The sequence below is a fragment of the Equus przewalskii genome, chromosome 30 (genome assembly GCF_037783145.1).
Source record: "Equus przewalskii isolate Varuska chromosome 30, EquPr2, whole genome shotgun sequence".
Taxonomy (NCBI): domain Eukaryota; kingdom Metazoa; phylum Chordata; class Mammalia; order Perissodactyla; family Equidae; genus Equus; species Equus przewalskii.
The window spans coordinates 19,760,260-19,787,815 of record NC_091860.1 but is presented as its reverse complement, the minus strand read 5'-3'; the positions used below and the strand labels follow the sequence as shown (position 1 = coordinate 19,787,815).

Genomic DNA, 27,556 nt, shown 5'->3' with positions numbered 1-27,556 from the left:
GACTTCAGAGGCCACCGTGTAAGCCACCCAAGGGACAGGAAGGTGAGGACAGAGACTGGATATTGTTGCTCAGTGTTCTTCCCTTCTTGCCTCCTGATCCACAGCCAAATGCTCCTTCCAGCTTGTTACCACCCCCAACCCACACACACACACACACACACACCATGAGAAAACAGCATCTCTCGTGAGAGGAAAAGGAACTCATGGAAAGAGCATCCTCATCTTTGCAGCCAGAAAAACTTTGGTTGAATCACAAGGCTCTGACATTTGCCAGCTGGGTGACTTTGAACAACGTATATCCTTCTCTGAGTTTCAACAACCTCGTCTCAAAAATGGTGACATAAGCACCTTAATTATCAAGTTGTTTGGAAAACTCAACTAGACGCTGCTTACAAAGCACCTCTCACGGTGCTGGGTGCCTAGAAGATGATGCTTAATTGATGTTAACTGCTCCCCCCATTTATTCGAACAAGCTTCCTAGTCCTAAACATGTGACAATACTTTACACCCCTTCCCCACCATCCCCCACCGATTTCTCAGGCTGCCAAGAAAAGTAAGAGGAGTTTCAGGTCCCACCTGGTAGACAGCCCTGGAGAAGCACCATGGTCTCAACATCAGCTGCAGGACCCGAAGGTTCCCCCCTCGGCATGTCCTCAGCGCCCGGAAAGTCAGCTCCCACATCAGCCGGTCCCAGCTACACAGCAGGTCCTCGGAGCCAAGGGGCCCCGCAGCCATGCCAGCTCCAGCCCCGCCTTCGCGCTTCTGGTCCCAGGCCCCACATCCAGGGCTGTGTTCTCTTAGTAACACAAAGTTCAAATGTCACTAAGATTTAATCAGGCAAGGAAAAAATGCAGTCAAAATAACTCCGTTTCCTCTCGTTCCACTCTCCTCTCCCCCTACCTTCCCTCGCCACTACCCTCCCTAATCTTCAGCGACTGTTTTCACTCAAGGATTAGCAAATGGCTCCTAAATCAAAATATTTTCTCCCTGTCTCTGGGAACTCACCAGGGACAAGGTAAAAATAAGCCTTTTAGCCTGCAGATAAGCGCACATCCCTCCCTTTTGGTGGACTGCCGCGGACACAGAGCTGGCTTTGGGGGCAGGTCAGAAGAGAATTTAGGGAAGAGCCTGAAGCCAGAGTCATCGCTGAGTTCTCGTGGTTCCGGGATTCCGTCCAGGGTGAGCAGCAAAGGGGAAGTCGCTGAGGCCTCCGCTGCCAACATTCCCAAGGCATTCCATCTCTTCTCTTGACCCTCTAAAACCTCGAGAACCAGAGAGCTGCAGCATGGCAAAGCAAAAAGCCCAAGTTTTTATCAACATTGGAGAAGTTGCTATTTCTGTGGGCAATGTGTAAAATCTCAGGCACTTTCTTTCCCAAGTTTAGGTTAGAATGAGAAGGCTGTGAAAAGACTTATCTGATAGATTTCGTACCAGTATCCACGATTTTGGAGGAAAGTGGAGAAAACAGATAAAAAGATCATATCTCATTTTTCCCCAGGCTGGCTCATGTCCTACAAAAGCTCTTGCAATTGGATGACAGATTGGATGATCCCTGTGAGGACCCTAACCCAAGAAAGGGCACCCAGCTAAACGTGGCACAGCTACTTGAGAGGTCAATTAAGTTGTTTTGATTTTTGATTATTTTTAGCTGTGTTTCAGAAGGGCATCTGCATGCTAATTCAATAGATTATGTACCAAAAGATGAGATTCCAGAGTAGGAAGAGGAGGCAAGAGGCAGAGGAGGATCCAGTCACAACCCAGCTTGTACAGTTAAGAGAAGGGATGCGTTTAGTCTTATATCATCTTCATTGCGTGGCCCTGAAAAACCAGTGTGCCTTCTGTGCATTCTTCCCATTTATTTATTCATTTCTCTTCACCTAGAACCTTTAATAGCATCGGAAAAGTAGTAGAGCATAACTCACCTACTGGAATGGACTGGAGTCAGACATATCTGAGTGTGAATGTGGCCCTACCACTTACTGTGTGATCTTAGACAAATTAATTAACTTCTCTGATTATCTCTTTACCTGTAAGATGGGAATCACAGGGTTGTCGTGAGGATTAAATGAGGTGATCTACTTAAAACCGATGACACAGGGTGTGGCATGCAGCTGATTTTAGTTTTTTTCTTTTAGGAGCACTTACCGTGATCAGGTAATTCAAGGACATTACCCACCACTGATAATAGGAAACTCTTGAGATCATTTCAAAATCTGTGTTCCTCTAAATCATCTTCTTTTAATTCCTTTTCTCTTTCTGCTATGGATCCGCGCATGAGTTAATTTAATTAATATGGGAAGCCCATTTTCATGGAAACTTTTCTCTGACAAGTTTTATTTTTCTATGAGTCATACACTCTGCATACCTTCATTCCTATATATTATTCCTTTATTTCCATATACCTGTCATAAAACGTGGGAGGTCCTAAGGAATCTTGTCTTTCTACAAACATCTCATCAATGGAGATAGTTTTACTTAAGAAAGAAGGAAGGAAGGAAAGAAAGAAAGAGAAGCTAAATTAAAAAGCAAATAGTACTTGGAAAATGACCACTCTATTAACATTAGTAACTGCCTTGGTATTTTCAAGGAAAAACAAGCTGCATCATAGTTTCGGCCTGGTCCTCGAGCTCATGCTCTCCATGCTCTGGGGATTTTGGCTGTGAACCAGGCTCTTATCCAAAGCATGTAATTACGGAATAGATAGGGACAATTTTAAAGGCACTGTTTTACTCTATGCTTAAATAATGTGACTTTAAAAATTAAAAATATGTTCAATATATATTTAGCTTATGGTCTGGGACTCTTTTGAGTCTAAAGGTGCCATATTAAGCTTTTTAAAAACATGCCGGAATATAAACATATTAATTCCTGAGAGCAACAAGAAGAGCAAGAATTCAAACTGCCCTGGTCTTTACGACCCATGGGACAGGGACAACCTCTGTGGAGACTTGCCCTGGAGCCGGCAGTCTGAGCCTGGCAATGCCACAGGTGTCTTGGAGCCCGTGGAAGCACAGTGTCAGGGACTGACCGTGCCCAAGTGCCAGCAGAGAATGCTGCCTGGTTTTGCTGGTGCAATCTCTCCAGCCATACCTCTGCTTCTGCGCCAGACATCAGGTCGCTGGTTTAGACTTTCCCAGGGCAGCTTCCCCAACGGCATCCGAGAGGCTGTGCGTGCAAACAGCACTACTACCATTGACCATGATGCTCTCCGCTTTTAAAAGTGATTTATAGTTCTCAGAGCAATTAGACACAGATGTGTGTCTCTGTGTGTATGGATGTGTGTATCTGTGTATAAGTATGTGTGTGTCTGTGTGTCTGTGTGTGCATGTGTGTCTGTGTCTTGTATGTGTCTGCATGTGCATCTGTGTGTGTGTACACACCTTCATTTCACAGAGGAGGAAGTCACAGCGTGGAGGGTCAGAGTGACCTGCCCAGGCCACGTGAACATTGTGATGGAGCTGAGACATGATGCTAGGGCTCAGCAGGCCAACAAATGACCTGGATTTGTCTCACTGACCCCCAACTCCTTTTATTCACTTTCTTTATTCTTTCCTCAAAAATAACAGAAAATTGGGGTTTTCTAGGCAGTTTGCCACTTAGACCGTAGATCATGAAACTTAAAGAGTAAGGAATCAGTGACCTCCTGGGTGTCTAAAGGGTGAGGAACACCCTTTGAGATACGGAGAAGACATAATTTAGAGTAATCACTGGATCGCCCCTCCTTTCCTGAGACTTTTTTGCTAATGTTTGGGTGAAAAGAGTCTAAGTATTGAGTTTGTTGGCAGGATTGGGTCAGTGGCTGTATGTTCGCCCACTGTATGTGCTAGGGGGACGTCACAAGTAGAACCCAAGTCTTGGTCCTGCGGTTCCACATTTGGGAAGCAACCAGGGTTGGGGACTCTAAATCAGATGCTGACCCCAGAGGGGGACAGGCATCCGGAAGCCAGGAGTTCCCACCCAGGACAAAGGCAGGAGAGGTGGGTGGACCTTGCAGGGCATGGAAGGCCACACAAGGCACTAAGCGTCACTTCTACCCTACCCTTCTCCCAGCTGTCACCCTTGTCCAGCTACTACTCAGCTGCCCTGTCTCCACCTCCACGCCTCTGTGTTCTGTCCTTGTATCCAGACTCTCACTCTGTTTGTGTAAAGAGGAGGAATTTTTTTTAAGTCATAAATGCCTTTGCCTAACTCTAGGAATGTTTTCGGACCTAATTATCGCCTTGAGAAGGACTCAGAAAAACTCTTAAGATGAAAGTAGTACGTAGGGCAATTATGAACAAAATTTGCAAATACACAGGAAATCACACACACAGGAAGAAGTATATTTATAGAAACCAAACAAGTATATTCAGGAATGCAATCTAATGGAACCCATCTTAATTACGCCTTGATTATTTACCGACATCTATTTTAGAAGACATCAGTGATGAGATTGACTGGAGGACTCCTATACTCTATGTCAGGTCAAAGTCAGCTACCAGAAGACACAGGTAGCATTTTTAAAAGACTCTCTTGGATGCATTTTGTTATCTTTTACTCACAGAATCTCATGGTAAAGGGTAGTTTTGCCAACATCAAGGCCAGTCCAGTTGAGGCCCAATACCAAGACATTTCAACCAGAATTAAGGACTTACTATAAGCCACAACTGTTCTCTTGGAAGAACTAAAGAGGATCAGTAGGCAACTTATTCCAAAGTGAGCCTCAGAAGGTGCTGGAAAATAAGTGAATGCATGGCAGTGAGGGGAAAAGCAGGGGTGTGTAGAGAAATACCCATCAACCATATTTTCAGGTTTTGCAGAGAGCAGATTCCTTTTGGATTTTGTGTGCAGTTAACACTTCTGGGCCACATATGGACCTTTTCAGCTCTTAGCTACTAATTCGCATTTTAATTCTATGTTTCCCTCCTAACTTCCAACACAGAACTCAAACTAAAACTTAGGTTCAAATCTTTTGCACATTCTGCTCTCTCCATCCATTGAATGCTTTTGTTTTTAAACGTCCATGTGTAACCAAAATGCTGGTCCGGGACAGAGCTGGAAGCTTTATTCTTTAAATGAATGTGGCCTATAACTCTTTGTTAGTATTCTTTAAAAAACACTTTATTGAGATATAATTTATATATCGTACACTTTGTCCACTTAAAGTGCACAATTCAATTGTTTTTTAGTACATTGACAGTGTTATACAACCATAACTACAATCTAATTTTAGAATATTTTCACCACCCCCCCCCAAAAAAAACCGTATATCCATTAGCTGGCACCTCCACTCCCCATTTCCCCCTCACTCCCTTCCCTATCCATAGGCAACCACTCATTTACTTTCTCTCTCTATAGATTTGCCTATTCTGGCCATTTTGCATAAATGCGATCTTTGTGACTGGCTTTTCTCGCTGAGTATAATGTTCCCCAGGTTCATTCATATTGTAGCATGTATCAGTACTTCATTTCTATCCCTTGCAGAATAAAATCCCATTGTATAGAGCCAGCCACGGTGGCCTAGAGGTTAAAGTTTGGTGCTGTCACCGCTTCTGCAGCCCAGGTTCATTTTCCAGTCACAGAACCACAACACCTGTCTGTTGGTAGCCACGCTGTGGTGGTGGCTCACATAGAAGAACTACGAGGACTTACAAATAGGATGTACGACCATGTACTGGGGCTTTGGGGAGGGAAAAAACAAAGAGAAGAAGATTGGCAACAGATGTTAGCTCAAGGCGAATCTTTAAAAAAAAAATCCCATTGTATAGCTAGACTACATTTTGTTTATCCACTCAGCCATCGGTGGGCATTTGGGTTGTTCCCACTTTGGGGCTATTGTGAATAATGCTGCTACGGACATTCATGTAGAAGTTTCTGTGTGGATGTATGTGTTCATTGCTCTTGGGTACAAACCTAGGAGTGGAGTTGCTGGGTCATGTGGTAACTCTATGTTTACCCTGTTGAGGACCTGCCAAGCTGTCTCCCGCAGTGGCTGCATCATTTTCCAATCCCACCAGCACCGCATGAGGGTTTTAATTTCTCCACATCCTCATCAACCTTGTTATTGCCTGTCTTTTTGGTTATAGCCATCCTAGTGGGTATGAAGTGGGAGTGTTTTTGCTATCCTAATTGAATTCTATGACATGGCCTTTGAGTAGGATGGAGTGTGCGCAGCAAGCAGAAAGGGCTGCCATTAGGGGGCTGGCCAGCTCACCTTCTGATTTAGGCCCCAGCTCACTGCAGCAGATGGACCCTGGGGAAGCAGAAGCAGAGGGTGCTGAAGAATCCAGAATTTCCCCTTCCTTCCTCTACAGTTCCCCTCCACCTCTCTTTCTTTGGCGCCTGACGCTCTCCCACCTACCACCTGGGGCAAAAGTCCAAACATTTTGGAAGTTCTCATTTGTCACTTTATAATCCCAGTGCCAGCTCTTTGGGAAAAGGATATTTAGAAATAGCACTTGCACAGTAAAGCGAGTGGGAGATCTGTAAAACCCAAACCCAAACAATCTTTTGAAATCCTGATCTGTTTCAGCAGCGCTCACTAACATATTTAATCCCATATTTGGGTCTGGAAAATGTCCCAGCTCTGACAAAGAAGCATCATTGCGTCATCATCCATCAACCTGAGAACCCAAGAGATGCGTCTATATAATTGCCAGGGAGCCCATTCTGTTCATTTAGGGGGAGGAGAATAACTTTTTAAAAAATGCTTGGCCGTGTCTATAAAAATATTTTGGGTCCCTGGGAAAGTAGAAAAGAGATAGGAGCTGCCCTCTGGCTTAAGCACTCCAGAGCAGCATGCCAAGATCTATGTTTAGAAATATTTCCCCCAAGCTCTACAAACCATTATACAAGTGATCTTATGGCTGTAAAAGTGATGTCATCCTATCAATTACCCCATTTACGAAAAGTAAGTTCTCATATACATGCCAGGCCCCAACAGAAATAAAATCAGGGCTGCCTGAATTAAATCAGTCCTGGCCCTAAATGAGAAATTAAATGCCCTCAGCTCCTATTTTCTTCATCTCTTGTTATTTTGTTTCCATGGAACTCAGTGGCCAAGGATGGTTTTTGAGCATTTATTTTGTGAGTGTGTGTTTATGTGATCACAGCCTTATGTGAAAAAATATATGTCTTGTTTTTTTTAGGGGTTATAAACATTTGGAAGAGCAATGATCTGGGATCTGTTGAGTGAAGTTGGAAAGTGGGGGTCCTAGTCACAAAAAATGAGGGTCTGCCTGCTTGAGAAATGGGTCTCCATTGAGAGGGGGAGGAACTCCAGAACCACTTCCTTCTTACAGGGGAGGATTAAGATGAGTTAATGCTTGAGGCTGACCAGGTGGTGTAGTGGTTAATTTTGTATGCCCTGCTTCTGCAGCCCTGGGTTCGCAGGTGCAGATTCTGGGTGTGGACCTACACACGGCTCATCAAGCCATGCTGTGGTGGCACCCCACATACAAAATAGAGGAAGATTGGTACGGATGTTAGCTCAGGCCAATCTTTTTCACACACACACACGCAAAAGATGAGTTAATGCTCCTAGGAGAGTTGGTGAGAGAGAATTAACACTTTCCCTCCAAGTGGGAAGTGAGAAGACCTTAGAAAATTTGTGTCTAGAAGCTGTGAAGAGATCTGAGGATAACTCAGTGAGGAGAAAGTTAATATTTCTCCTCCAGATGTAAAGGAAGTCAAGTAGAACTTATAAGAGGTAAATAGGGATGAGAACACTTGGTTTTTACCTATAGTTTAAATTCCTTTTAACCCTTGACCCATGTTTATAATATTACATTGTTTATAATATAAGATATCAGAAAGTTTTTTAAGAAAAATGTGTTATTCATTTCCAGTAAAGTCTCTTTCTTCTCTAAAACTCCATCTAATTTAGCAATCTTCATCTTGTTTTTAATCCCTGGTATCTCAAACTTAACAGAAATGTAATAAGTACTGAGCGAATGAGAATGTGTATTGTATACAAAAGCACAGGCTTGTGGTCTTTCCTGCCGCTCTTGGGTGACACGCTGACATAAAATCTACTCTGGAGAAGTTTCAGCTCCCTAACAGGAGGTATCATTGTTCTTCTTGTTTTGGCTTCTGAAAGAGTCGGTATATCAGGGTTAGCCCCAAATCTCCTTCCTCATTCAGCAATGAAGACATGACACACTATGACAAGGACAATCCAAGAGGCTTGATGAATGGGCATGGAATGGCCTTGCTAATGTAGGTGGGGTCAACACAGCCTCTGTGGGTCAGATGCAATTTTGGTGAGCTAACGACTTTGGGAAGCCATTTTCTAGGCTGCATTTTTCTCTCGGCTTCTTAGAATGTTTTTCTCAAGGGGAAAAAGAACACAGAGACATAAAGGACGTCTGGCTACTCGAAGGACCCCGCTGGGAGACTACCTGCTGACCACGACGTTGTCTCATCCCGCCGCTGTGCATCGTTAGTACCACTGAGCCCAGAGGTGGGGACCCCCACCAGCCCATAGCTACGCCTCCTTCTAGAGACTGTATTCCAACACGGCTGTGGCAAAAAAATCTATTTTATTCTAGTGCATCACATTTTCTAAAGCTAACAGAAATCCTCTTAATCCGGAAAACCCCCAAACACATAAAACAAAACAAAAAGCAACCATGAGGTCTTTAGTCGAGTTGGTCAGTGGCGATCGGATTAGTCCATGAATTAGACTTTTGTAGTACAAATTCAAAGTGAGCCAAAAAGACAAATCCTTTGATATGTACAAAATCCGGCCTATTTTAGGACAAGCTTTTTGTGAGTTGCCTAGACTACTGATGAAAAATTTAATTCTGTATTTTCTCATCAAGATCTCTTATAGATAAAAATCCTTATTTGAGGTGCTGTTTTTAGAACCATTTGAATTAGCCTGACTATAGGTAGCCCGGTCTTTTCTAGATCAGTGGCTGACCTAGAATGGCAGAGATGGGTTAAGATTTAGCAACAGAGTTTGGAAAACCAAGAACTATATTGAGGTTGGAGATCTAGGCAAATTCTGGATAGGAGATCAGACGCCCTGAATCATCCAGAACTTGAAAGACAAAGTGAATCAACGAGTTCAAAGCAGGCTATCAAAATATCTGTGAACAGTGGATCCCAGAGTTCAGGTCGACCAGGAAGCCGGAAAGTAGACGAACTGAGAGCAACAGCAAAAGACACATGAAAGGGCAAGCTTGAGTGCTCATGGCTGGGTGAAGATTGAAGGGCGAGCAAAGCAGTGGGCTCCGTCCCACCTGCCTGTGCAGAGGATTTTTACATCCTTCCTGTTAGGGGAGCAGTCAAGTTCCCAGCGGGACACAAGTGACCTGCAGTTGGAAGCGGGTGAGTGGGGACCTGCCAAAGCACAGGTGTGCAGGTGAGAGGCAATAAGGTCCTCCTTGCCAGGCACTCTTCTCAGCCATCTCAAATTCCCCCTGTGTAGGGGTTGGCCCTATGGGTGGCCAAGTGCTTAAGTCTGCACACTCCACTTTGGCGGCCCAGGGCTCACCAGTTTGGATCCTGGGTGCGGACCTACGCACCACTCACCAAGCCATGTTGTGGCAGCATCCCACATAACAGAACTAGAAGGACTTACAACTAGGATATGCAACTACCTACTGGAGGGTTTTGGGGAGGGAAAAAAAGAGGAAGATTGGCAACAGATGTTAGCTCAGGGCCGATCTTTCTCACCAAAAAAAAGCAGACCTTAAAAAATTAAAAAATACAAAAATAAATCAAATTCCCTCTGTTTGGTCTTTTCTATATCCAGTTTCGGACAGAGGCCAAGTGGCCCATCTAAGTGAAACATTTGCTTAACCCAGAGCTCAGCATGTCCCTGAATTTGCAAAAGGTTCTTTTCCTCATTTAGAAACCCTGACATTGGAGAGCCAGGAGGGTCAGAGAAACAACCAATGGAAAGAAATTGAAAACCCTTTAAGGATTCAAGAGAAAAAAATGTGATTACTCCCACCCAGGCCATGAAAGCATCTGAAAATCTGTAAGGAAAACTAACTTAGACTTTATGGTTCGATCTGTCACAAAAAATACACTATAATGAATTTTTCCTGTTTTTTCACAAGAAGTCTCTGCGTGGTAAAATTTGAGGTGAATTTCCACTAGAGAGGGAGGAAATTGGATCGGGGTATTGGTTATTTCTCCCCTGGTGCAGAAACAAAGGTGATGATTTAAGATTCTCCTGTGGAGATGCTCAGCAGCTAAGTGCCTTCTGTTCCTGTCTCTAATAAACGGGCACAATGGCATCATTGTACCACAGCTGGGACCAGGCTCCTGTTAATTAAGCACCGGTAATGGGCAACTCAGAGCTCTGCTTGGTGAGTTTGACCACAATTAAGTGGCCTGAGGCACTCTCTCCAGGGAGCCCTCCACCCCCTCCGCCAAAACTCTGGATGGATTTCAAAATGTGAAAACCAGAGCAGCCCACGTGGCTGGGGTTTCATGAAACTGAACGTGTGTTCAGAGCCCAGACCCAGGTTGACAACCCTGCCCTCATTTCTTGAGCAATGCGTGGATACATTCACCTGTTGGGTTTCATACCCCCAACCCTCTGGGCTTCAGATAGTGATTTTCTTTTTAAATCGTGGTAAAATACACATAACATAAAATTTACCATTTTGACCACTTTTAAGTGTGCAATTCAATGGTATTAAGTACATTTCCATTGTTGTGCAGCTGTCATCATCATCCTTCTCCACAATGAAAACTGAAATTCCATACTCCAGAAAGAACCCCCCATGGCCTTTGGTAACCACCATTGTACTTTCTGTGTCCATGGATTTGACTCCCCCTGGGTACCTCATGGAAGTGGCATCACGCTGTATTTGTCCTCTTGTGACTGGCTTATTTCATTTAGCACAATGTCTTCAAGGCTCACTCACGTTGTAGAATGTGTTAGAATTTGCTTCCTTTTTAAGGCTGAATAATATTCCATTGTGTGTATATATCACACTTTGTTTATCCATTCATCCATCACGGGACATTTGGGTTGCTTCCCTCTTTTTGCTGGTGTGAATAATGTTACTATGAACACGGGTGTACAAACATCTGTTTGAGTCCCTGCTTTCACTTCCTTTGCATCCTTTGGGTGTAGACCTAGAAGTGGGATTGCTGGAGCATACGATGACTCTATGTTTGATTTTGCAGGACCTGCCATACCATTAGACAGTAATATTTTCCACCTACTGCTTCTGCCCTGTCCAGTTCAAGGGCCACTTCTTGGCAGGCTGGGACTTGGCTCCCAGATGGACACATGGCTGCTGACATCCAGGACTTGTGTCCCCTAACGACCCTGCTCAGGTGGCCGGGGGTGAACCTGCGCTCCTTCGCACGCACAAGCCTCAGCTCGCCCTGACTGTTCCACGCCTGCTTGACTTGCACCCTCATTCCCAGGCTGGACTGGGAGGCCAGCTCTGAGATCCGCCTCATATATCTGGTGCCGAGGACTCTGTGTGGCCCTGGCAGTTCCCTCCTCCTGCATACTCAGCACTGGCAACTCTGCTTGTCATGACTCAAAGGGGCTTAGTGGTTAAGACAGTCAGGTTCCTCTGCTCAAGGCCGGGGTCAAGGGACAGAGGTCAGGAATAGGTGGTGCCCTCTGAGCAAATCATGCTGGCCCAGGGTGTTTAGGGGTCAGTGGCTTCCGGCTGATGGAGGCTGTGGCCCCATATAAATGACCCTCAATTGAGGTTAGTGAGGGTGACCTAGGGTCAGGCATGGGGACGTGGAAAGCTACCAGAGAGGGCCTAGGAGCCTTTCTGATCTGAAGAAGGCCCCCAACTCCAGCAGAATTAGCAAGAGGGAGGCAGGGGTCAGGTCTGCAGCCGGGCAGGCTCCAGCCTCCATGGGAAAGGGGACGCGGATCAGGGTCAAGGGCACGAGCCCGCTGGCTTGTCCTGAGTTTTAGGAAACACGAGGGTCCCTGGTGCACCCAGAGGCTTCAGAGCCAACAGACACTTCCCGCTAGTGCAGGTCAGCCTCCTGCAACTCCGCCAGCCTTTGGCCAAAGCTGATTTGGGAATGGAGTGGGGCCGTTCTTACACCTGGAGCTGGGAAGGGCTGGCAAGGAGGGGCCTGACAGGATCCACCAACTTGTTCTGAATGAAACTTCTCCGCACCCCTTTTGAGGCCACCAATCACAGGGAGACCTCAGCAGCTTTGGACACCTCCACTGCCTGGAATGGCAAGTTTGGGGGGCCTGCCTGGATCCTGCACTAGGGACTGTCATCTCTCCTCCCCGGGCATTAGCATTTCAGCCGCGGTAGCAGCCCTCCGCCACCTGGGCCCTCCTGTCCCATGGACCACTGGTTGTCAACCTGGCTGTCCGTTAAAGTCACCCAGGAAGCTGTCATGAAACGCTTTCACCTGGGCCCCACAAATAGGGATTCTGATTTTATTGGTCAGGGGGAGGGAGCAGGTATTGCTACTTCTAAAAATCATCCCAGGGGTTCTAAGGTACAGGGAGGGAAAGGAACCACCGCCATGGACCAGCACTGGGTCTCTGTCTTGCACAGAGAGGAGTTCCTCTAACTCAGGATGTCACCTAAATGTCCAGGCCAGTGTTCTCACTCTGCAGCCTGCGTTAGAATCAGCTGGAGGTCACCTTCAACCCAGATCTCCGGGCCTCACCCCGGTTTCTCACTCAGCAGATCAGATGTCGGGCTCTGTCACATGCATTTCTATGACATTTCCAGCTGAGGCTGAAACCCTGGCCACGCTTTGAGAACTACAACACCCCTCAATTCTCGGGTTTGGGGTGATTGAGAGGAACGGAAGGGAGCAGTGTCAGTCACCGTATTTACTGCTTACAGACTCATTCTTTGATACCCTTTTCATATGACACCCATTTACCTCTGAGCATCAAGGAAAGGACACCCCAGCAGAGTCGCTGGTCCATGGTGGGGGCTAATAGATGACCCTTTCCCCATAGGCAGAATGGAAAGTCAACTCTTAAGGACCATCTACCCCAGTATTCCTTGCTCCCTCCCCGGGAAAAATAATACAATAGTTAAAAGAAATATTTTGTTAAAAGGAATGCAATTATTCTTCCTACCACGAGGGTCCGCTTATTGAATTGAAAAGCCTGAATCTTAGTAACGTGTTTATTTCTAAATTAAAACAGTTCCTTAAGGATGTGATATTTCAGTACTGGAGGCCCCAAAGGCAGGAATGAAGCAGCTAAACTGAGACCCCGCATCACTCACTCTTTTGTCCCCGTGGCCGGGAGGCCAGCACATTCAGAGGTTACAGTGTGCCGTCAACAAAGAGTGTTTAGACCCTTGCTTTAGAAATGAGTGACTCATCTTTGGGTCATTTTCTTGTCTATCTCCCTTCTCTCTCCCCGCTCCCCTAACCATGAGAAACTGCAGGCGACACCCTTACTCTTCTTTATGTCAACGCACAACGGACACAAATGTTGCCGATCTGGAAACCTGACTTCCTGTGATTAAGGAGGACATCCTACAATTTAACGGAGCAAGATTTCTAAGCAAAGCAGAAAGTCGAATGATTTCAGAGATTGCGTCCCACCTACAATTAACTAGGTCACAGCTGGAAAGGAAGAGGGAAAAACATTAAATCTCTCCAAGGCTGGAGCATTCGATAGCATCTGAGGCAAAAAACTGAGCATGTCGTTTTTCTTTTTTAAAAGGAGGAGGATTAAATCCATCAGCAACAAGTATATCTGAGATATGATAGAAATTGAAAAAAACCTCTGATCAGGCAACAGGCAAAGGCTGGCATCTCAGGCCTACTTATTTAATATTTGTACACAAACAAGAGGGATGCAGAAATGACCTCCTTCATATTTAAAGGCCATGATCTCCTTTTAATCTGTGCAGTGGACTTGGGATTATGCACAACCCCTAAAGATTCCCCTTTGGTCATGCAAGGGTTACAGACTTTTTAAGGCCCAGGACTGTTTCAGTCTGTAGGACTTCCAAATTTGGCAAATATAAAATTCTCATTGTGGACTCTTTTTTTTTTTTTTTTTTTGGTGAGGAAGATTGGCCCTGAGCTAATATCTGTTATTAGACTATTTCAGAGTGGATTATATTTCAAGTATCCACAAATTCTTTTAAGGAGAGAATGCTTTTCAGAAGGGTACATCTCAATGTGCTCTGTCGCTTTCTTTCTCTCTTGTGACTCCCTGCACTGTGGAATTTCATTTCTCATTGTGTGGGCTGGACAGTCCCCCTGGTCTTGCCCAAATATTTATATAAAATAGTTATGGTAAAGATGATAGGTAGATGGATATAGAGATAGACAGAGATATAGACAGGTAATATACATAAATACATAGAGATAGATATAGATAGATGATATAGATACAAGATATCCGAAATAGGGATGAGAAAAAAACCAATCTATGATGTCCATCTGCCTCAGTTAAGACACTTTAGAGTCTTGCTATTCAAAGTGTCCTCCATGGACCCCAGCATCCACACTCTGTGGGAACTTGTTATAAATACAGATTCCCGGGTCCCGCCCTAGGCCTGCTAATCAGAATCTGTTTTTGACATGACCCTCTGATGATCCCTTTGTACATTGACATTCAAGAAGCACCGCTTTAGAACATAACAGCCAGGAACAATGATCTTCAGTGACTTTAGTTTTCAGTTACGGAAATCTTAGCCCTGATGAAACCTTAGGTGGAAACATAAATATCTTGGAAGCAGAATGGCTCTGGTTGAGGCAGAGGCGAGTTACCCATCTCCCCAGCCCCCTGGTGGCACCTCCCACCCCACCACCTCTTTGCAGCAGTTGCTTCTACTTCTGTGGGTGCAGCAAGCATTCCTAGCACATGAAACCTAACACCGACTGGCCGAGGGGACACAGGCCACCACTTTGAGTCTTCAAACAACATCTAAGCACCGGCATATTAGGAGTGTTCAAGCAATACTAGGTGATCTCTAACAATTGGTTTTAGAGCAAGATTAGGTGCAGAAGCCGAGCTCAGAAGCTCCACAGCAGAACATAGGAGGAGACGTCCAAGAAAGCAGGAAGACAGCAGACTTAATATGAGAGGAAGACGAGACACAGACAGAGAAATGGAAGTGGCTCTATAGTTAGAGCAAATATAGGACACGCGGTTAAACTTGGATTTCAGATAAACGACACGAGACGTACTCATACTAAAGAACTGTCTGTTGCGTATCTGAAATTCAAATTTAACTGGGCATCCTGTCTTTTCACTTGCTGCATCCGGCAACCCCAGTTCCTCTCTCAAGAACACTTTTCTCAGTAGCTTGGGCCCCAGGAGTCACACTCCAGTTTAGACGCCACCCAGACTATACCAGAGAGTTCTCTGGAGTCAGACTGCCTGGGTTCAGATCCCAGATCTGCCAATGCTGGCTGTGGGATCCTCGGCAAATGATTTAATCTCTCTGTTCTGTTTTCCTCCTCCGTAAACTGGGGATGCACCTGAGAACCTGCTTCCCACAGATATCTGGGCATTAGAGGAGAAAACATCTGTAAATTAAAGCATGATGTCAGCCACAAAGCAGGGGCTCATGGAACAAGTGTGCTTTACGTGGTTGTCCGTCAGGTCAAGCTCCCTGGGCTCAGCAACTTCCTTTCTGTCTGAATTTGCTCCCAGTCATTTTCTTGGAGACCTGAGATCAATCTGGAGAGGGAGATGGACTGAGAAGAGGACGTGGTGCTTGAAAAACCAGAGAAGGAAGTGCTTCCCTCTCTGTTTCGAGGGTCCTGGCCTGGCGGCCATCCGGTCAGTGCATTTCCTTCCTCCCATTCCCAGAGGGCTGTGTCTGGGGATTTGCAAGGGAAGGAGGGAGGGGAACGTGTCACTTGATATTTGCTCCTTGACCCCGTTAATTCACTCCAGGATGGAAGCACGATCCTGAGACCTTCCTTTGCCAGCGCTTCTGGACCTTACATCTTAGCCTTCAGGAGCCAAACCTACCTTCCTGGCACTTAGCTGAGAAACAGGAGTTCCAAGAGCCTGGCAAAGGGGACAAGCCCTAGGACAGTGACATCTTCCATGTCCAGGTCAGAGATGCTCAGAAAGCTGCAAAGCCGGAACCAGCATTTGGGAAGGTATTTCTTCCTCTTGGAGTAAAGCTGACCCACCATTGAAGCCTCGTTGTTTCTCAGCCTTTGTTCCCATCAACTCCAAGATCAGAGACTAGATCCTGGTTTAAAGGATGGTTCTTAAACATTAAACAAATAAAACAAGAAAGCCGAAGTATCTGGGGGTGAGTGGGGCCCGAAGTTCCCCCGGAGGAGACATGGGAGCCAGGTTCCACGGCGCATTCGGAGCCAGAATCCCTAAGGGAATCGAACAATTACCCCGAAACTGCTATCGGAACGCTGCGGTTTTCCTAAAGCCGTGTTCTTGGCTTGCCTCCTCTTCCTGGCACCAACCCATCGCCTGCAGCGGATCTTTCCCAGGAAGCTATTGTTATTTGTGCATCCGATAGTTTACAGCAGAGCACGCTGAGAGCAACATTTAGAAGGGAAAAGAAAAAAGAACTGTAGGGTGAAAAGGACAAAACGGAGGCTTTTGACCTCCTGGTGGGGACCGAAAAGCAGAAACACCTCTTTTTTTGGTCCTCTGCACCACGAGTGAGGACTCTGTAGAAAAGTCATTCTCGGGCATTGTTGGAGCTTGTGTGTAAGGTGGACATCAGACGCGGAGATTCAGAGTGAGGGTAAGCACCTCTGATCCTCCACTGGGGATCCCCGCTATGGGGTAGTCTCTGTTCTTCCCAAGAGGACCCCTGAACCGCCACCTACGGGCTGCGCTGTTGCCGAGTACGCGCGGTACACAATGGGGTGAAATGGAGTGGCTTTGTTTTGTCAGGGCTGAACATTCTGAATGAATTCATTCCCTTCTGGGAAAAAGAACTGCCCTGTTCAGAGCACCATGTTCCCATGTCTCAGCTTACCTTGATGCATTTTTGATTCCTCGATTGGGATCGTGAGTTCTGCCAAGAAAAGGGATGAAGCATACTTTGTTCTATGTTTTACTCTCAATCCACCATGTCTCCATTGTATTGGTTTCCCTTACAGAAACTAACACAAACAGAAGAGAAAGCGATAGGTTTCCATGCCACTTGGCGGGGGAGTGCAAAATATATGCATGTAAATAGATACATGGAATATAAAGTAAACTGGAAATTGAGTAATATAAAATAGAAAAAGGAAAAGAAAAGAGCAGGTTAAAAGGATGCCATAAATGTGGAAAAGCACCTAGAATAAGTAGCTCTGAGTTTCCTGGCAGCCAAGGTAAAAAAGGTAAGCTCATTGAATCATATATGTCTTCTCTCCCAAAAGGAATTAACAGGGGGAACTTCATGTAAGGGATACTGAATAACATAAGGAACAATATCTTTAACTATCTGAAAAAGTCTCAAAAGCATTTTTACTGACGTTTCTTTTGTCGACTTTCTGAGCATGGTGGTACCTTACCCACTCTCTCCCTGCCCACAGCCCAGGCTGTGCCCAGACATGCCTATAGCCATGTTAGTGGTTCATGCAACTCCTCCAGACTCTTCCTCCTACCTTCTGCTTTGAATTCACTTCTCCCCTGATTTCTCTTGTCTCCATTTGGCCGTTTCCAGATTTCTCCAGCTCCTTCTAACACTTTCAGACTCGTGACCCATTAGCCTGTCTGTGGGGCTTATTTTAGGACTCACTGCCAGCAGCAAACTCTCATACCTCACCTTGGTTTAAATTCTGTAAATCGTGCCCCCTCCTCTCCAGGCCCTGTCTGACACCTAGGTTGCCTGGCCCCAGTTCTGGCCCAGAATGGGTTGCCGCATGTCTGCAAAAAGGGGTACTAAACATCAGCTCTCAACGAAGATGAATTACATCTTAATAAAATAACCTCAGCAGGAGTTGAGAAAATATGGGCTACATATATTGATATTTGATTATTTAACATAAAACGGCAATGGTATAAAGGAATTAAAGTCATGAGTAGCTAACATGCCCATTGATCTGTTTCTCTTGGGCATCAGACATCCCTAGGAAGTCTTCAGTTACGCTCTAGAATGCAGTCAATTGTGAGTTGCCTTATCCAGCAAGAAGTGGAAATGAAGATACTCTGAGATTAAGATCAAAGAGATAAATCTCTGCTGTGGCTATGACAAGGGAGAGCTGCTACTCAGAAGGGACATTGAGAAGTGTGACTCGCATGGTCCCCCAGTTGGAGCACCCTTCCACCTTGACCTCCTGGTGAGTTGAAGAGCTCCTATGGGGAGAGTCAAGACTTTCATCAGAAAGGGAGCTGTGAATCCATTCAAGTTCTTGCTCAAGGACTTGGCTGAGACCCCAGAATTCTCCTCCGTCAGGCATGAAAGAGATGATTTAGAACTAAAAGGTTTGAGTTCAGCTGTTACCAGCCAACCACCTTGATCATAAAAGAACCTCCTTTTGGCTCTTGTGCAGCCTCTGGTCTTGAGTAGGACCACACACTGCTGGTGTGTAAATATGAGTTGGCCACAAACTATACCCCTAGATGGTGGGGTGATTGCTTCATTGGATGAAATTGTTCGATATGGTCCACTTTAACCCTGGAGAACATCTGCCAAAAGCAAAAGAATGTGGTTGATGCTAAGCCACTTTATCAGACAGTAATTAGGCTGTAGTTTCAGTTGCTTCTTAAGATCTGTTCCTCTTGCTAGGTAATCTAACCATGCTGTTGGCAAAGAGGATGTTGTCTTCCTATTTCCTATAGCTGGAGGATATGCATTCAATTTATTTAAATGTATTTTAGAATTTGCATTGAACCTATCAAAAGAATTTTTAAAAAATTCTGATTTAGCAAGAGGATCATGCTGCCAGCTGGAGGGCCTGAGGATATATTCCAAGATTAGTTTTTTGTACTGAGATGTCTCCTTTTTACGAAATTCAAGACTGGGGAGAGAAAATACATAGATATTTGGGGTGGGACGGTGCTCATTTTATTATAGAAGTTGAAAACTGGCATCTTGTGGACCAAACATAGCCTGCAGACATGTTTTGTTTGGCAGGTAATGTTTTCCTTTAAGCTTGGTTTAGTTGCCAACATAAAAAAAATTGAGATATTTCATCTCTCTCTCTCTCATACACATATACATGTATATTTTCCTTAATTATAAGAAAATTGCACAAAGATTTTCTATTGAAAAGTCAAAAGATCTGGGAATGCCAGCCCCACTTTCCCCATGGCGAAGCGGAGGAGTAGCTGGTCTCATTTGCTAGGGCACGAATTCTCCAGTTTGCAATGTGCCTCTTTCCCTATTGTCCTCCATTTGTTTGACCTGCTTGGCTCCTATAGGCATTTGAATTATAACGCCGGTGGGGGGCCCGATTTTATGGGATGACTAGAGTGGATAGAGGCAGCTCAGGGTTAAGATGAAGCTTTAGGTCCTAAGGGCATCATAGGAGGTGTATGCAAAGTCTTGAAAGTAGCCAATTTCTGGTTGGTGGGTCTCAGAAGGATCAAGAAAAGTCTTGTCCTGCACAGGCCCTATTCTAAGACACATTATACATGTTTCTCTCATGCCACCTTAAGGCCATTTGACTGAAGGAAAGAGGAAGTCACAGAGTCCCCGAGATACTTTTGTTTGCTATTGGGCATGTTGGTCCGGTCCTGTCCGGAGGAGACCTCAGAGCACACGTCCAGGGATAGTACTAGAAATGAGGACAATTAAGATGGTCTGGGAATGGACTCTGGCTGAACCAAATGCCACAGGACATCAGTATTGCTCACAGAGGTGACATTGAATGGGATGGCGCATGGCTTGGGGAGCTGGCTCTGGCTTGTTGGGCGTTGGTCCTCAGGAGGGACTACGGTGCTGTCACTAGAGGCCACAGTGTGAGCATATCATTCTATGCAGCTGATTTCAAAGCAACACGTGCCCCTTGTGTGTTTCCAGAGGATTTTTTTCTTTCTTTAGTGGCTCCTGTCCTTAAATGCTCTGACACTTGAAAGCCCAGAGCTGGGGCCCTCTCCTCTCCCTCCCTTTAAGTACTGGGTTGACGTCTTACCAAGAGAGCTTCCAGAACCTGGCACCCGCATTACTGCTTACATGGATGGGCCTTGCCAAGCCACAAGGCAATGCTAAAGCCAGAGCGTTACTGCCACGTGCAGAAGAGCATTCTCAGAGCACTGGTGGCGGAGCTGATCCACACCCAGGCAATCTGACTCCGTGTCAGAAACGAAATAGGCTCATTCACCATCATCAGCCCAGATCTGTGAGAGGGACCCACAACCCATCTGCTTTCAAAACTTCTCTCTCACTAGTTGGAATTTGATGTGCCAGAGGCCCCTTCTTCCCTAAAAGGAAAAGAAGAGGGGTTTGGAAGGGGACTATGCTTGCTGTACCTGGGTGAATATTCTCGATTTTCCCAAATAGAAAAGCTTCCATTGATGGGATGTACATAAAGGCCTATGTTCAAATTGCTAAAGGTTGTTACTTTCCTTCAGCCCAATTGGCTGGTAAGAGCAAGCTTTTCTTCTATGAGAACGCCACGAAGACCCAATGAAACAGAAACCAAATACCAAGGACGTGATTTTAATTCAATTCAGTTCAACTCAAATCCATTTGCTTTTACAGAATAGGTCTGAGTCCCAGCATTCAGAGTTCAAATTAGGACTTGCTCATTTCAGGCACTCAGTGGCTGGCTCAACCCTAAATTATACTTTCTAAATATATTCTGGGACTTGGCTGGGTTATGAAGCCCTCACACGTGATTATATCAACCCACTTAAAAATTTTTTTCAGAGGCAAAACAAAACAGAAGAGGGTTTTCCTCTGATGGATCTTAGGAAAGCCGGACTGAGGAGTGGAGTGCTGGCTCTTGACCCAGGGGACTAACGTAGGGTTTGCAATCTTTCATCTTCTCGTTTGCCTCTTGTTTTTGCTTTTGGCTGGACAAGCTCTCTGGGACAATTGCATTCCCCTCTCCTGATACAGTGGTTTCAGGGTGTTTGTTGGGGGCCTATTTAAAACACGGGCACTGTGTTTCTTGGGAGGAAAATTGCCTTATGGCCTTGGTTGTCATAGTGTTCCCCAGCATGGCCTCCACTTACTTGCTGTGTCCAAGATTGACCTTAAGTTGAGCAAAAATTATCCTGAGAGTTTCTCTCTCTTCCTGTCTGCATTATTTCCCCCTCCCTATGCTGTGCTCTTTCCTCGACCTCACTGGTGCCTATTTTTCGGGAAAACTATACTTAAGGTACTGTTTCTCAAACTGTAGTCCATGTTCTGTGCCCCAGAGGTTCAGATTCAGCATGTCTGGAGTGTAGACCATGCATCTGTGCGTTTTGAGGCCCTCTGGGCGATTCTGACGCATGCAGTTTGCACACCAGCTTTCCGAGAACACTGCAGTAAGAGGATTTCTTAGTCTTTCTCTTACTTAACTATCAACAGCGTTTGATAGTCCAACATCCCCTCCTGGGAATTTCTCTTCAATTCTCTTTCTTCCTCACTAGCTGCTCTTTATAAGTCTTCTTTGCTGGCTCCCCTTCATGGAAATGACCTCTAAACTTCAGAGTGGCCTCGAGTCCAGTCCAGTCCTCTGACATCTCTTGTGCCCATCTACACATACTCCCCAGGTGATGTCACCTAGTCCTGTGGCTTCAAGTGCCATCCTCCAGAGGTGTACTGGTGAATGTTCAACCATCAACTCTCCAGTGAAAAAACAAACCAGCCCTGATTTATAATGTTTACCAATTTCCATGGGGCAAGTTCTCCCACCATAGGCCATTTCAAGCTACCCACGTGTGGTCACTGTATGTGGAGTTGGGAAGAGATGCACAGGATCATCTCTTGAGAGCCTAGAGGAGTCAGCTCCGTCGCACCCCTGATAACACCCACATTTGTATCTCCAGTCCACACCTCTTGCCTAAACACAAAACGTATGGTTTTAACATCCTCCATTTGAAATTTTAACCATCATCTCAAGTTTAATGCACCCAAATAGAACTCTTAATCTCCCCATCCCTTGTCGTCCTCACCAACCAGCTCTTCCTGCAGTGTTTCCCATCTTACTAAGTGTCAACTCCATTCTACAGCTGCTCAGGAGTCATTCTTGAGTCCTCTCTTCCTCTCTCACTCCTCACCCAATCCATCAGCCAAGCCTGTCAACTCTACCTTCTAGATAAATCCAGAACCCACTCATTTCTCACCACCTCCAGAGTCTCCTCTGGTCTAAACCATCACCATCTCTCATCAAGATTCTTACACGAATGACCTAGTGAGTCACTCTGCTTTCGCCCATTTCTCTATCAGCCTAGTGGCCACAGTGACTCCTTTAAAACATGTTAGCTGATGTCATCCTTTTGTCCCCAAACCTACTGATATTCTTCTGTCTCATTCAGAGTAAAACTCCAAATTCCTTTGATGTCCCACGGAGTCCTCTGTCATCTGGGCTCCTAACACTTCCCTGACTGCTGCTCCTTACCACGTACGCCACCCCCTGCACCCCACTCCAGCTCCCACTGCCCCTTGCTAGTCCTCAAATCCATCACGTTCACTCTGGCATCACACCTTTTGTACTTGTAGTTTCCTCTTCCTGCCACATTCTTTCCCCGGATGGCTGCATGGCTTGCTCCCTTCCTCCTTCACGTTTCTGCTCAAACATCATCTTAACAGAGAGCCACGTTCTATAAACATGCAGCACCCCCCACTCCTTATCCTGCTTTATTTTTCTTTAGGGACCTTATCGCCACTTAGCATATCATTTATTCATGAAAGCAGAGACTTCATTATATCTTCTGAGCCTAGAACACTGCTTGGTATGTAGTAGGTATTCAATAAAAATCTGTGGAATTAATGAAGAGTGCTGGGTCCTAAATATTATATTCCCTGGGGTCTTTATATTCTGAGACTGATTTTGTTGGAGTGAACTAGGACCCCCCATTTTCCAGAAATGAGCAACATACTTCAAGACTTATTGGTTCTCCTGATTAATGTTCCAATGGAGGTATTGGAGGAACCATTTGGAAGCAATCCATCCATGTGGAAACACGACCTTGGTGTTTTTGAGAAAACTTAGTAAGCCGTGGAGGAAAATGATTAGAGGCATATGTGCGGATGATCTCAAAATACACACACACAGATTCTGATCGGGAAGGAAGAGGACTGTCGCTGCGCTCAAAGGCGTACATCGCATAGCAGGATTTCAAGAAGTCTTTCACGAGCAAGTTCTCTAAACAAGATGTAACATCCTAAGTCACTTTGTTAGGACTTATAATGACACGAATATTTACCTGCGTAAGAAAGGCACTTTGCAGTGGGCGACAATTCTGTCCGATTAAAAGTTTGACTTTGTGACCATGAAGACATTCATTATATTCATCTATTCACATCCTTTCAATACTTACATATTCACCCTATCTTGTGCCAGGCACTGCTCTAGGCTCTGGGGCTTAGGAGAAAAACGGACCAAGTCCTTTGAAGTAGTTAGTTATTGAGTGATTAGACAGGGAAGAGAAAAAAAGAATGAAAAATCCACAGATGTGGTTTATCCACTCTCAGGTTAGGAAACAAAGATCCACGCCCACAGTTTCTTCTATGTTGTTTTATACCCAGAATATTGTTCTCGGAGGTGCATTGATGAATCAACACAAACAAAAGTGGATTGTTTTCAACTACGTGTTCAAAGAAACTCTTATGTTACACAGGTGGGTAGTATTCACTCTGCTGGAGCAATTTATAAAAGGGATGTTTTCCAAACACCTATAGAAAGTGTTCTGAGAAGACGTGATTGATTTTGTGAACATGGCTGCAATATGGTGGGTTGAAAAACCCGGAAGTGGCCTTGTCCATGCTCCAGTGGAGAACTAGGCAGGAGTAGCTAGATTGGGTGTTTCTCATCTCAAAGTGTTTGGAAGAAAGTCCTGCAGGATACTAGCCTCTACAACTTCAGAAGTCTGTGTGCAGTTATCCAGAAAGCGGCCTCAAAGTACTGGGCACTGCATAGGACATCCTACAAAGATGGACCCAACTCTCAAGGAGCTTAAACGTTTTTTTCTCTGTTGAGAATGACTTTTGACTAAAAATCCACTACAATCAACTCATTTATTTCTTTTTTATGTGGAGACACCAGAAAGCACAGGAGCTAGCTAGTTTCCTTAAACCAGCATCTTGCCCAGGTGATACCTCTTGGCAATAATCTTACCTTGGGGTGGTGGTTCTCAGTGTGGCTGCACATTAGGACCACCTGGGGACGTAAACACTGATGCCTGGGTCCCCTCTCCAGATATTCTGATATGCATTGGTTTGGGGTACACCTTGGGCTTTGGGGTTTTCAAAGCTCCTAGGATGTCCCCAATGTGCAACCAAGGTTGAGAAGCGCTGCCATAGGATGAGTTATGCATTTGACCATGACACTAGTGAGAGTCCCAAGGAGTCAGAACTTGGGGATGAGTAATCTAAAGAGAGAAAGCATAGCCGCCATTTGGCGCAGGCTGGGGAAGCTCGGATCCTGACCACCCGAAGAGAGGTTTCCAGTCCTGCTTTCCACTCCAGCCTGAGGAATGAACACTCTGGAGTGGTACCCGGAGGGACAGCCTTTCCACTACCCAATCCTTAGTCTGACCAAGATGAGGAGCCATTGGTTTAACCTGACATAAGCTGCTGTAAGAAATAAAATAAATGTTGGTGCACCAAGTTTGGGTGACTTAAAATCGCTTGGGACTAACCAGCGTGGGGGGAAATGCAGGCTGTGAACCAGAGGATTGGAGCCCCTCATAGTCCATGTTCTTTCTTCTCCAGAGAGATGTATATTTATCGAAGGAACAAAACCTCATAAAGGATGAGGGGGGTAGATAATAATACGTGTGAATACACTGATCCGTCTGAACGGTTCTTGGCTGTCTGCTTTCAACGGTAATAAATATCCACTAGAAGTCGTCTGCTGGACGTGTTTTTGGTAAAGTCTCACACTTCCTCGCATGAATACATTCAGAATGTAAGCACCCCACACTCGACTATAGAGGCTCTGTTGTATTCTGAATTCTTAAATTATGCAGCTTAGCAGCTGTGATAATGTAATGGTTTGCAAAATAATAGACTGGCAATACGTCAACCTGGAATAACACATCAAATAATGAATAATGTGGGTGCAAAAAGGTTTAATTTATACTGTGTTAAAAATACCGCTCCAGAAATATCACCCCATTTCAGTCTTTCCAAGACAAAAAACCCCTTTCACTAAGATATTCAACTAATTGTGGTAAAAGAGAACGCTTTCTTGTTTCCTTTTTTTTTTTCAATAAAAATGTCAAATTTACATTAGTCTGGGAAGAGACATATAATCTGAGTCTGGTCACTTGTTTACACACACTTTGTTCTACTACAAGATATATGATGTGGTCTTAGAGTTCAGAATAAATGGGACAAGAGCATCTTCTCCTCGGTTCGTGTTAACATATAAGGGTGACCACATTTTCCACCAGCAATAATGGGGCTTGTGGTCATTTAACATAAGAAACGAGGCTGTTCCTGTTTATGTCTTAATTCTCACCCTCTTCCCAAATATTCTCCCTGAGGGAAGTTTATAAGAACTTTCAGATTTCATTCGTTCTCTCATTTAGCAAATATTTATGGCTCTCCTGTTATGAACCAGGGGCCAAGATGTGTTCCCTGCCCTCAAGGAGTTTGTCGTCACGTGGAGGACTGACGTGATGAAAACAGGATGGCAACAGGCAGATTCAGTGGAGTGTAATTTGTGATATTGTAAAGGAAGAGCACTTTTACAAGCTTGGGGAAGGGATGGGGTACCTAGAAGGGCTTCCCACAGGATGTTACCTTTAGGCTGAAGGCTATGAACATAAGTTAAGGAGGTGGATGGAGGAGGCAGTGTGTGTCAGGCAGACAGAAGCATGTGCAAAGGCCCTGAGGCAAGGAGAGTGTGGTAATTTGGAGGAACTGCAGATGTGTTCAGTATGGATGGAGTATAACACAGCCAGTGTAAAGCACAGGGAGAAATGATTCAGGAGAGCATAGCAGGGTCTTGACTATGAAGGGCCTTGTAATTACATTTAGATATTTGTACTTATCTTGAGGCAGGGAACCACTTAAAGGTTTCACATAGACAAGTGACACGATCTCACCTATGTTTTAGAAAGATCACATTGCTGCCACACGGAGCATGGACTGGGAGGGAACAAGAATGGCAACTATCAGAAAGTGAAAGATGACAATGGTCTGAACCACGGAATGGCATGGAGCAGATGGATGTAGCAATAGTCTGGAGCTAGAAGTGACAGCTTGCAGTGACTGATCAGATGAGACTGAGGAAAGGGAGCAGGCAGGGACAATGCCGCTGTTGTAGTTCGGGTGTTTAGGTAGTGGGTGGTATTGGAGGAGGAGCAGGATTGTGGGTGAGAGGATGAATTCTATTTTGGACATGTTGAATTTGAGGTGCTAAGACACTTAAGACGACGGAGATGTCCACATCACCCGGGGATATGTGGGTGGCCTGGATGGTAAAGATGATAAATCAATGGGGAAATGAGCATCCCTAATAAATGCACGTACTAAAACAACACAGGGGGCCACATAAAGCTTTGCCCACTTTTTTTTTTTTTGAGGAAGATTAGCCCTGAGCTAACATCCACAGCCAATCCTCCCCTTTTTGCTGAGGAAGACTGGCCCTGAGCTAACATCGGTGCCCATCTTCCTCTACTTTATATGTGGGATGCCTACCACAGCATGGCTTGACAAGCCATGCGAGGTCTGTGCCTGGGATCTGAACCAGCGAACCCTGGGCCGAGGAAGCAGAGTGCGTGAACTTGACTTCTATGCCACCAGGCCAGCCGCTTGGCCCACTTATTCTTAAGTGTTGGAGCTACGAAGGTCCCATTTCCTCAGAGTGTCGGGTCATAGCCGTTTAATAAAAACATTCCCCCACCCCACGGTAAACTCCCAGAAAAAATGTCCACATTTCCTCTTTCCTTAACTCCTTTATACGTAATATTCTTACATTTACTTGAGTTTCCTGAAGTTCACTTAACTCCTGGAATAAAGACGTCCAGCTTCAGAAGGAAAGACCCTGTGGAGGATCTGGGCTTGAGTAAGTTTAGTTACTTGGCGTTTGTGTGCAATGAACTTGAACGCTTTGTTCTCCATGTGCCTTCGAGAAATTTGGGATTAAAAGGCAGTTATCACCAGGACACACTGTCTGTCTTGGCTCTATCAGGTGAATGTTCCTAAGTGATTAATGTTCCTCTGGTGACCGTGAAGTGTGACTAAGAGGGTGTGTAAAGGCCATCGATTACTAAAAATACATGCCAAGTGTTCACCCGCTCAAAAATAGGCAAGATATTTAAAAACATCCCTGTTGTTAATGATGGCCTTCTATATGCCAGGTATTGTGTTAGGTGCTTCCGCACATTATCTCTAATCCTTGACAACCGCCCTCAAGGGGAGAAAGAGCAGGTTTGTAAGGAGGCTGAGAAAGCCTGAGTCACTTGGCCAAGACCACACAATCAGTAAACGGTGAGGTTCTTGGCTCTTGGGAGACTGTGGCTGCAAACCCCGCCCTTTCCGCTCCACCATGCCGCGCCCTGTAGCACCTACACTGTCTTCATTATTTATTTTGTAGCTGAATTAGAACC

General features: G+C 45.2%; 1 protein-coding gene across 23 annotated transcripts in view; it reads right to left on the bottom strand.

Moving 5' to 3' along the window:
• The window catches only part of FRMD4A (FERM domain containing 4A), a 586,106-nt gene that overhangs the window by 275,334 nt on the left and 283,216 nt on the right, over window positions 1–27,556 (bottom strand). For 2 of the 23 annotated variants that reach the window (XM_070601137.1, XM_070601135.1), the window contains exon 1: window positions 577–1,164. The exons of 20 other annotated variants lie outside the window; for them this stretch is intronic. In XM_070601137.1, the coding sequence (XP_070457238.1) occupies window positions 577–735 (159 nt within the window). In that variant the 5' untranslated portion in view covers window positions 736–1,164. Of the gene's footprint in view, window positions 1–576; window positions 1,165–27,556 lie in introns of those variants that run through there. One more of the 23 variants, XM_070601136.1, reaches the window with a different exon arrangement.